Genomic DNA, 12,292 nt, shown 5'->3' with positions numbered 1-12,292 from the left:
ACACATTAAAATAAGCTTTAATAATCTTTATGCAGAAGGAAACTAATCCATTTTCAGATCATACGATCCACAGCAATAAAAGGAAATCATCAAACTAAAAACAATTTTAGAAATGGCTGCAGACTCTCATTTAATTAACATGCAACAGATCATATATTTATGAGGAAGTCAAAATATTTAGGAAGCCTATAATCCTGTAAGCCTTAATGTGGTATAAAAACAACAAATAAATGCAAAGTGTTACTGTTATACATGCCTGCCTGATCAATGGTTTTCACATATTGATCTATAAATGGAGTTGACAGTCTGTGTTGGCTGCACATTTTCCAAGCAGCGCTATTTTTGCAGAAAACCAATACGGGCAATTACCTTTGTTTGAGATGCCAAGTCTTATCAATTCAATGTGATTTAGTGTCATTTTAATTAAATATCAGGATCCACTTCAGGACAATTTATACAAACAAAGCCTCAAACCTAACTATAAGCTTGATTTGAAGTAAACATGGACAAGTCCTACAGTCTCATAATATTTCTCAAAAACTCTGCTAAACAGAAGGCTTATATTTTTAGTAGCAATTTTTATGTCTGCCTTTTTGGCTAGCCACAACTTTGGCAAGTATCCTATAATCACAGAAGTAAGAAACAAAAGAAAATTGTTTCCTCTTTTTCTTTATAATATATTAAAAAAGAAAAATGTACACGCACTGTCTGTTAATGGACGCAGAAGGAGTCGTGTACGTTAGCATTTAGGAACGGCTCGACCTAAGTCCTTATCCTAACAATCATAAAAAGATATTTCCCTGTCCACGAGGGCCATGAATAAAGTATTGCACTTCTGTGGAGTTTACAAGATGGAAATGGTGAATATTCATACATGTGGCTGCTTAAGACACCAGCATTAAATGCCGAAACTGCTCCTATCTGCAAATCCTATGTCTGCAATTTTCCTGATTTGGGCTATTTAAACTCTTCATTAATATCTATTCTAAACTGTCTAGTAGGCTGGAGCTTCCCTCTGATAAATAACATCAAAGCCACATTAAACCTTTTGCAGCAGCTATTTGCTGGATTGCACATTAGCCTTTCAGCACTTAAAGAGGCACACTTCACTTGCCCCCCATTTACGCTCACTAAGCCGTCTGCTTCTGTGTTTCGCACATTCGGGTAAATAAGCAGTCCACCTTTAAGAGGTCTCACTCCAGTGCTCAGGATGAGACAACAAATCACTGAGACCAAAGAGCGTTCCTTCCCCACCAAGCGGAGGTCTCCAGCTCTCTCTCACAGAGAGGCAATTTTCTGCTAACCACGTCCTCCTGTGTCCAAACTTCCCCCTCTCCCACATTGGCCAGGTAGCAAAGTGGCCTTTTCAGATTTTGAAAAGGCGTTGATCTTATTAACTACAGAAAAATGGTTATTTGGTGTTTAAAGAAAATGATGCACACCGCCAGCGAAATACTAATGGAAGATTAATACCTGTTTTACTGAAATGCTTCCCTGCAGCCCTTAGGTAATGAAAACTGGAATGTAACTTCACCTGTGTTTGCATAGCACAGGGTCGAATAAATGTTTATATTGGCATGTCAGCCTGCTCCTCTCTTTAGGATACCAAGAATATAGGCTCTTCTGACATATCCAGGGGAATTTAATATGGTGTTCCAAGTTCACATATTTTTAATTGAACGCGATAATAAAGAGGATTTTATGAATTAATGACAAAATTATACAATTGATTGGACCTGAGAACCTTTTATCATTGTCTGTAATAAGTTGAATCGTTGCGAATGTAACATCAGATTCTTATGTTATATACTCCAATAAGTCCATATTACATTTGCATAATAGGCATGCCAGGGGACACGTGGTATGTATGTGCCACATACATTAAATACGATGCAAAACATATATACGCGTGTGTGTGTGTGTGTCTCTAAGTAGTCCTAATTTTTTTCTGTACAGATTAAACGTAAGTGTCTCTGTTACAACAAAACCATGCTGCATGTGACCCGTGCACACATTTTTACAATGCGTCTCCTCCTGCCTCTCCTAAGTTCAAGATCTCCCCCCTTGACCTCACCCCAACCTCTAACTTCTGAAAAATCAAGTTCTTAGTTTAGCTTGAGCAGATATCTTTAACAGGCTTGTTTGAATAAATATGCCAAAATACTTTACATTCTGTCAGTATCTAGTCAGAAAATTGTGCATGGAAAAAAAAGATGAAAAGAACCGAGACAGAAAGAAAATTAGTGCCATGGCAAGCTTTCAATACAGTATCTCTGAGCCAAGTTTTCTCGGTGAAATGACATATCCTCACTAAAATACCCCTTTTATATAATTATGCACTGAGCACACATAACCAAAAGTAACTTTTATTTTTGTTCCTTATCGAGGAATACATATTGCCCAGGCTAAGAATGCGGAAACAAAAGCTGGGATAATTATAGCCAATTTAACTTTGGAAAACTCTTCTCTAGCAGTCCAGCATATAACCCCCCAAACTAAAGTTATGTAACAAGGTAATATCAACAATGAGAAACTGCATGATAAAATCCTGCCCAAAAGTGAAAAATGCTAATTTTGTCTCATTTAGCAGCTGGATACAGAAATGCTCATTAGTTTTAAGAGGGTTAATCCTTTTAACTTTTGCATATTGATATGCCAATTATGCCTAATTGTACAAGAGGCATCAGTCAAGGTAATAGTGCATAAACACATGAAAGTTATTAAGTACATCCCAACATGTAATAAAGTAGGTGTTAATTGGTAGCTGAGTTCTGCGGGCTATTGAGGTGGATAATTCATTGAGAGATGGATCACTTGTAATTTCTCTCCATAATTCCTTTTGCAGTCTCATGCTGTGATGTTTTCATGCTTGTCAAAAACAACTGCGGCATAGTGCCTTTTGTTAAACACAGCCAATAAAATATGTTAGGCATCATTAAATATACTTAACTTTTAAACTTTTTCAAAGGTACAGTTCTTACTGATAATACATTATAGAGATTCCAATCATTTACTCTAACCACTGTCTCGAGTTCAGAGTTGAGGAACATTTTAGCTGGTTGAAAAGCAAAGTCAGGCTGGCAGTGTTGTGCCTCCCAGCAGACAATACTTTTAAATGAGAGAGTAAATAAAGAAAAACACATCTCTCGGTACCTTATCTCAGGATGTATCTCCCACTCCCGACATATAATCACTGGCTTCCTCGTGCTAAATTTGTCTATAATACCTGAAGAAACCATGATTAATACCATGTACTTCTCAAGCTCTTGAGAGGGTGGTGGGTTAATTTCGCACTTGAAATTCAAGTGAAAACAGAGGATAAATATAATCGGTAACATGCTACTCAGTAAGTTTATCCCATTTAATAACTCAGTTAGGGAGCTGAATATTTCATAGGCCCCTACGATATTAACAGAACACTCAATTAATAGCTCACATGTTTCTGCAGAATGACTGGGACTCAGAGCCTGTCCCCAGCTAACCTATTTCCCGCTCTCGCTCTCACTGTGAGAAACAAAATAGATCTGGGGTCCAAAAGAGTGGCTAACATTGCATAAATAATTTTGTAACATCCTATGGCCTCAGCTGCAAGTTACCACCATTATGGAAGAAAATTAACCAGAGGAGACTCATCGCAATCAGTGTGTTTAGTGGCTCAGGATGCGTGCAGGGGCAGGGACACAATTGGCAGTAGAGTTCATCTCTAACTATTTTATTTCAAATCTTCCTAATGACACATTATCGAGACAAAATGGCTTCCTCTCCAAGCCTTCCATCGCCACACCATTTAAGCTCATTCCAAATCAAATCGTAATTCCAATATTATATATCGTTGGGAGATTTTAAGAAAGAGATTTTCATGGTTTTTTTTTTAAGATTTTTTTTCCCCTCAGTTCATTCTTAGCTAATTTTAGCCTCTGGCTTTTCAAAGTGATGTACTGTATTTGGAAGTACAAACACCACATGCTAGCATAACCTCATTATTTTTATAACACTGAAGCATGATAGTGGAGGCCCTTAAAATGAGTCAAAGGTGCTCTTCAGTCTAGCTCCAAATCCACTTTATCGCTCTGGATTAAGCCCAGCTCCTCTCTCGCAACTGGGGATATTATTATGACTATAAGTAGGCAAGATAAAATGCATTACAAAAACAGTTTTCTCATGCACATTAGGAAAACAAATAAAACAAAGCTAATTAGTTGGGTTTTTTTCTTTTTTAACGGAATTCTGTATCACGGAACATGGGGGTTTGGGGGTATTTGACTTACGGGTTCAATGACCTTCCCAACATCCGTAAGGATCATGGATTTACTTTGGCTCAGCCTGTCGTGGTGGCTGTTGGCATTTTTGATTCTCATTTGCACAGCTCCGGTGCCTTGACGGGTGGAATTCAGTGTTTCCACAGAGGTATCAGAATTCGTAGACTTCTGCATATTATAGCGTTATCCTGATAAAATATAAAAGCATCATGTTATTCTAAACATATCTTTTCCAAGAAAAACTTGGTGGGGTGCAGGTTCCTATTCATCACTAAGGTACAAAAATGCAACAATCTCCACCTCTCTGAATAGTGGAGAAGGTAATTACTTTGCAATTGTTTTTATCAAGTGGGGCCTCTGTATGTGGACAGTACTATGCATGCCAGAGGACTTCCAAGTTCACAGCCAGCATCCATACTTGTGTTGTTCCTAATCCATTATAGAAGTCCTAATGGCAATATGATAGTCTTCCTTATGTAGAAATGCCAATTAAACATCTTTGGGGCCATGATGTTTTCATTCACAATGTCACTGTTTTCATTCACAATGTCACTGACCTTTTACCCACCCTATCCCACCCCACCTCGACACGCTAACCGCACCCCCCCCCCCCGCAGCCTTTTTTGGTGACCAAAAAGCTACATGGATAAGGTCATATTTAAGTGAGTAGAACTGGCTTTAGGGCAAACTAAGCTAGTCGCATTGACTATGAAATATGTTTGTTGGCTTGGCCTTCTTTGCATGGTGCTCAGTCCTATCCCCTACCCCCAATCACAATACCCAAGGAGGGAAATTAAAGAAAGGTCCTTTGTCCACCGCCATCTGCCAACTGAACTAGATTCAGTAGCTTTGTTGGACATAATGTTGATGAAGAATATGAAAAAAGAGAAAATCAAACCCATTTATTTATTGATATTTGTTTTAATGGGAGAAGTCTGATTTAGGCAGGAAAATTCAGGGCAGGCACATGCTAAAGGAGAGGCAGAGATGAAACAATAATTGGAAAAGCAAATGAAGAGAACTAAACTGTGGCAGCATCCGCGGGCAGACTAGGAGGGCTTTAGCTGCTTCGCTAAATCCATAATCCTTTTCAACAGCCCCTCTCCATAAGCCCCTCCGAGGAATATATCATCTCATTTAAATGAGAACAATTACAATGCAAACACAGCTTCTGAGCTTCTAGAAACAGACCCCCATGTGGGCTGATTGTTGTCTCCCTGTCTCACCTATAGACATTCCAGAGCTGGCCTGGGCACATGTGTCCAATAGTAGAAAAAAATTGTCATCAGTTACAGAGGCCAGGATAATCTAAAAGAAGGATTGTATTTTAGGGAGCTAACTGTATTGGTACCCGTATATCTGTTGGAAGACAATGGGGTTAGCTAGCATCATGGTAATGTTGAAGCTAAGAAAAGAATGAAAACATTTTAATAGGAGGCCAAGTGTTACCTCATAATTGGTACCAGTAAGGCAATTGAGTAATAACTTAGAAAAGAAGTTAATATTTGTTGAGCATTTACTATGTGCCAGGCAATGCACTCAGTGATTTAATTCTTGCAAAACTCCCAAGAGATAGATATTAAACTCATACTTTTTTAGAAGAGAAAAATAAAGATCAGAGAGACTAATAATTTTCCCAAGAATAATGGACAGAAAAAGCGGAGGACCTGTATTTTGTTCCAAAACAAAACAAAACACCCATACTGGTAAACAGACACATTCTAGTTACCTCAACAAGAGGAATGGACTATTGATGCATGCAACCACATGGATGAATTGCAAATTCCTGAGTGAAAGAGGCCAGGCCAAAAAAGTACCTATGGAGTACTTCTGATTTCATTTATGTAATAGTCCAGAAAATGCAAGCCAATATTTAATTACAGAAAGCTGATCAGTGATTGCCTAAAGATGGCATGAAAGGAAAAATGGATTATGGTGAATACAAGGAAACTTTTGGAGGTGACGGATATGTTTGTTAGCTTGACTGTGGTGATGGTTTAACAATTGTACGCATATATTAAAAATGATCAAATTGTATAAGTACTTGCACTACTGTATTTCAGTTATACTTCATAGAGACTTTTACAGGAAAACTGTTTTAAAAATTACTTAATTAAGTTGACTTAAGTTTCTTAAGTCTTTATTTTGCTCATACTTTCATTTTTATGCTTCATGAGCGATATATTATAAAAACTCATCTTGTTGAGAATAAAAGAGCCATCTCAATAAGACTTGAAATAAAAATTTGAAGTAATAAAAAAAGAAAATCTCATCTCCACTATTCCATAGGAATATAATAACAGCTGCTTTGATGAGAAGGATTTTAAAATGTATCAAATTTGACTACTAATACAGACATAGGGAATCTTACCTCTACTCTACTTCTAACTTGAATAAGATATAGAGTATTATTATATAGATAACTGCTAAAAAAAAAAAAAGGAAATGCATTTTCCATATACCCCAGTATAGGATAATAAATTTTTGGTTTTATTCTGTGTATTATTTATTATTGAAGCTATTAATTTTTCATAGCCAATCAGAAAGTATTTCACAATAACAAAGCAAATCTATGAATTTTCGATATTTATGAGGATTCTACTATTACTATCATGAGTTTTCCAGAATAAACTACACTAAAATTTGTATGGAACCACAAAAGACCCTGAATAGCCAAACCAATCTTGAGAAAGAAAACAAAGCTGGAGGTATTATGATTCCAGATTTCAAAACATACTACAAAGCTGTAGTAATTAAAACAGTATGATACTGGCACAAAAACAGACACACGGATCAGTAGAACAGGGTAGAAAGCCTAGAAATCAGCACATGATTATATGGTTAACTAATCTATTACAAAAGAGGCAAGAATATACAATGAGGAAAGGACAGTTTCTTCAATAAATGGTGCTGGGGAAACAGGACAGCTCCATGTAAAAGAATAAAACTGGACCACTTTCTAACACCATACACAAAAATAAACTGAAAATGGAAAAGACCTAAATGTGTGAGCTGAAGCCATAAAAATCCTAGGAGAGTACACAAGTAGTAATTTCTCTGACACTGACTGTAGCAACATTTTTCTAGATATGTCTCTTCAGGCAAGGGAAACAAAAGCAAAAATAAACTATTGGGACTACATGAAAATAAGTAAAAAGCTTCTGCACAGCAAAAGAAACCATCAACAAAACTAGAAGGCAACCTACTGAGTGGGAGAAGATATTTGCCAGTGGCATACTTGATAAAGGGTTAGTATCCAAAATGTAGAAAGAACAACTTAACACCAAAAAAACAAACAATCCAGTTAAAAAATGGGCACAGGGGGGCGCCTGGGTAGCACAGTCATTAAGTGTCTGCCTTAGGCTCAGGGCGTGATCCCGGCGTTCTGGGATCGAGCCCCACATCGGGCTCCTCCGCTAGGAGCCTGCTTCTTCCTCTCCCGCTCCCCCTGCTGTGTTCCCTCTCTCGCTGGCTGTCTCTCTGTCACATAAATAAATAAAATCTTAAAAAAAAAAATGGGCACAGGACCTGAATAAACACTTTTCCAAAAGACATACAGATAGCCAACAGACACATGGAAAGAAGCTCAGCATCACTAATCATCAGGGAAAGGCAAATCCAAACCACAGTAAGATATCACCTCACACCTGTCAGAATGGCTAAAGTCAAAAAAAAAAAAAAAAAGCAGTAGTAAGTGTTAGTGAGGAGACAGAGAAAAAGGAACCCTCGTACACTCTTGGCGGGGAATGTAGACTGGTGCAACCACTGTGAAAACAGTATGGGATTTCCTCAAAAAATTAAAAATAGAAATACTATATGATCCAATAATTACACTACTGGGTATTTATCCAGAGAAAACAAAAACACTAATTCAAAAAGATACATGCACCCTTGTGTTTAGTACGGCATTATTTAGAATAGCCAAGGTGTGGAAGCAAACTAAGTGTCCATTGATAGATGACTAGATAAGGAAGATGTGGTATATACATGCAATGGAATATTATGCAGCCAAAAAAGGCTGAGATCATGACATCTGCAACAACATGGATGGACCTAGAGGGTATTATGCTAAGTGGAATAAGTCAGACTGAGACATAGAAAGATCGCATGTTCTTACTCACACATGGAGTCTAAAAAACAAAACACAAAACAAACGAATAAACAACAACAAAAAGCAGAATCAGACCTATAAATACAGAGAACAAATTGATGGTTGCCAGAGTGAATGAGGGTGGGGAGATGGGCAAAATGGGTGAAGGGGAGTAGATGATACAGGCATCCTGTTATGGAGTGAGTGAGTCATAGGGATAAAAGCCACGGGAAAAGGAATAGAGTCTAATACTGTAATAGAGTTGTTCGGTGACAGATGGTAGGTATCCTGTAGTGATCATAGTAAATGTAAAATTTTGTCAAATCACTGTGTTGTACACCTGAAACTAATATAACATTTTGTTTCAACTATACTCAAGTTCTTAAAAAGTTAAAAATTAAAGCACGAGATTATTCAGGGTATATTTTAGTGAATAGAGTTAGGAAAAATGAAACAATGAAAATTGAGGGATTGTCATTATAATAGTGGCCTTGGATTCATGGTAATTAGACTGGTTGCATGAAAAGGGGTCATGATGACTTCTAGTGACAGTACTGTCTGTACTGATCACCTTTGTGGTTGTGTACAAGCCTACAGACCTCTGTTTCATCACTGGGAAAAAAAAATCATTAGTGAGTGGGTCAGCCAAGAGGATTGCTGTGATCTGTAGGATTCTTTTTACTTTACTGATGCAGTCAAAGAAAGTATTACTGAAGATTTAGAAAGCTCAACAATTTTAGGCAGATAAGCAACAAGGTAAATGCTTTGGTATCACTTGATCCTCAAGGAATTTGGATAGAGGTTGAGGGGAATCTATGATTAAACACAGAAGTCTTTTAGAAAAATCTGGGTTCTCTTCTGAGTGCATGTAAGCCTTGATCTTTCATGTTACTCATTAGATTGAAATAAAAGATGGTGTGTTTGTAATGCTAGTGAGGGAAATCACTAGGGCTAAAGCCACTATCTTCCGGCCAGGAGCATGAAGCCACTGTATTTACATAGCCTTGCCACGTGCCATTTATAGAACATGTTCCTTCCTCAGAGTCTGCACGAATTTCAATGTCAAATCAACACTCGCATTCTTGCAATGATTTTACAATCAACTCGTTATTTGCCTAGTGATGAGTTACTGTCAAAAGGCTGGATTGCTTAAAAGGCCTCTCATCTGGCTTCCCCACCTATTTTCTTGGGGACAGGCTGCAGAAAAAATCTTTCAGAATCTTCTTTCTTCAGACATTTTTGTTAGGCTGACTACTCCTCTAGTTGTAGTAAGGTGATTTCTCTCTCTTCACACTTTCTCTCCTCTAGCCATTACTTCCTTTCCCATCTGCCCCCATCTTCACATGTTGTTGATACCCCAAGGCACTCTAGTTTTTCTCTTTATTCAGCTTCCCTAGTAGTTTGTGTTCTACAATTACATTCACTAGATATTATTTCATAATTGTTCTCGTATTGGCAAATATTTGACAGTATCTAACTTCGCAGAGCACCATATTGCTCTGAGAAGAATACAGTATGACACAAAACCCCCTCCTAAAGATTTCCACCAGCAGAAAATAAATGATGCATTCAACATTTATGGAGTGTCTCCTAAGTGGCATGCACTGTATCACAGGTTGGAGATTCTTTTTTTTTTTTCTTTCTTTCTTTCTTTCTTTCTTTCTTTCTTTCTTTCTTTCTTTCTTTCTTTCTTTCTTTCTTTCTTTCTTTCTTTCTTTCTTTCTTCTTCTTCTTCTTCTTCTTCTTCTTCTTCTTCTTCTTCTTCTTCTTCTTTTAATATCAGGTGCCTTATGGGTTGGTGAGGGTGATAGAAAAACAAATCAATAATGAAGTGGAAATAGAGTTGTGTCCATGTGGGGAGAGGAGTAACGGCATCAAACTCAGGTGGAACTGGGAGGTGGAGAGAAAGTGTGCAAAGGTAGATGAGTTGGTGCTGGTGCTAAGTCAGGACAGGTTAAGCATTTCAGACTAAGGGCTCAGCAGTCCAAAAGTATACAAATAACTATGAGATTATAACGTGGATGTTTAAACGTGCCATGAAGGGAAAACATAGTACCAAAAAGCTCAAGGAAAAGAGAAATGATGGCTTTTGTGAAGAAAAGGCATTTAACCTCAGTGTGCGTGAGTCTGTCATCTTGCTAGCCTCTCGTGGGGCTGAAGGACTAACTGAGTGCCCCTTCCTTCTAACCCAGCAGGACTGTAAGGGGCTGGTATTCTAGACTCTCTGAAGGAGCAATGAAGGAAGAGAGGTTTCCATGGCGTAATACACAAATGCATCGTATAGATGAAATGAGTGCAAGACAGAGGTGTGCAGGACCCCCATCCCCTGCTCGCAGGACCCAGGGATGTGCAAGAGGAAGGAGAGAGGACAGAGGAGGAAGGAAATCTGAGGGGCTGAAAGAACTGCTATCCTAATGGCTGTGGAACTTTTAACTGTTGCACTCGAGGGCTCAGAGATGATTTATTTCCATCCCTCCTGTTAGGAGACCCTCATACAAAGTGGAGAAGGTTGTTTTGGCCAAATTTTTCAAGTTGTATTTGGATTCCACTTATAGCCCTTTCTCTTCACCCTCATTCAACTTCTCATTTTCTCCTTGCCTGCATCTTAATACTCTATTGTTCCTCTGCCAGACACCCTATGATCCTTTTCATATTTTGGCTGCCGAAGCCCCCCTCTGCATCACCTACTTAGGCCCTGTCTCACCTACAGAGTCAGCATTTCTGAAATTCCACCATCCATTCTTCCTTACCCATCTCCTTTAAACATCTGTCCTCTCGGTGAATCACAAAGATGTAGATGGGAGGGAAATACTTAAACAAATTCACATAATGGCATGGATGATTGTTCAAACTTCCCTTTAACTCTCAGGGAATCATTTACCTGAATCTCAGACTGGAAACTCTTCTGACTACGTGGGAGAAATTCTTGTAGCAGAAGAGCTATGGTCAGACTACTCCATGTCTGATCTTCAATGAATTCAGGGGGAGGGAGCATTTGTGACTAGGAACAGGACACTGGCATCAAGTCTTAGTAAATGGTGTCTCCTGGAGTTGTGCAATGCGAAGGCCCTGCCATGGTGGTCTTATTTCTGAGTGTTTATGGAAGAAGGTCCTAGGGGAACAAACTCCATTATGAAGCCTGCCCAACCTAGAGGCAAAGCCTCACACCCCAGGGTTTAGCAGGACTTGGCTCCAAGCATCAGAGAGTGAAGGTGCTCGCAGGAACATACATATCAATTTCACAATGCACTAGTCAGAAAGGCAATGAAAACCTGCAATTTGTGAGTCTTTCCATGTTATTATTCCAGGAACATTCACAGGCCTTTGAAATCATTCTGTTGTTTCACCCCCGTTTTCTTCCCTCATTGACCCTCAACTTTCTCTATTTCATAGAGTAGATTGTAAAATCAATAACATTTGTCTATGCTTACTTATATTCCACTTAGTGACATCAAACATTTTGTTAGGTATAAGTTATATTAAGTTTCATATGATCGTGATGCTTATTCAGTATTCCCCTTGTTCTTCCTAGAACATATCATCTACTCATTATGATTATCATAATCATCATTATTATCAAAATTTATTAGAGAAAACAGTGTTGCCTTATGCATTTACATTCTTACAGGAGGCGCAGAGAGCCGTGGTGAATGACTAATGAAAATATTGAAGAATTAGTTCATTTTGCATGTGTCTAAAATATCCATTGATTTCACAAAACTCTCCAAATAAATATCCCTGAGTGAGAAATTGAAATGTAAATCACTTAAGACTGTCTTCACAATTTCTCTAGACTTCCTGATTTTATTTGTGCCAAAAGAAGAGCAAGAGGAGCTTGTGATATTGCTCTAGTTCCACTTTCAATACTGCTTTAAAAACAGGAAACCGTGATGAGAATGCACTTTTTTAAGAGCCACATAAACTGGCTCCACTCACCAGACGA

The 12,292-nt window shown here is 38.2% G+C and overlaps 1 protein-coding gene across 1 annotated transcript in view; it reads right to left on the bottom strand.

Annotated features, from left to right (window-relative positions):
- ARHGAP15 (Rho GTPase activating protein 15) overlaps positions 1 to 12,292 on the bottom strand; it is a 596,409-nt gene that overhangs the window by 563,376 nt on the left and 20,741 nt on the right. The window contains exon 2 of the mRNA XM_026510055.4: positions 4,269 to 4,447. Within this exon, the coding sequence (XP_026365840.1) occupies positions 4,269 to 4,433 (165 nt within the window). The 5' untranslated portion in view covers positions 4,434 to 4,447. The remainder of the gene's footprint in view (positions 1 to 4,268; positions 4,448 to 12,292) is intronic.

Source organism: Ursus arctos, unplaced genomic scaffold, assembly GCF_023065955.2.
Source record: "Ursus arctos isolate Adak ecotype North America unplaced genomic scaffold, UrsArc2.0 scaffold_1, whole genome shotgun sequence".
Classification (NCBI taxonomy): Eukaryota; Metazoa; Chordata; class Mammalia; order Carnivora; family Ursidae; genus Ursus; species Ursus arctos.
This window is presented reverse-complemented; position numbering and strand designations above follow the sequence as displayed.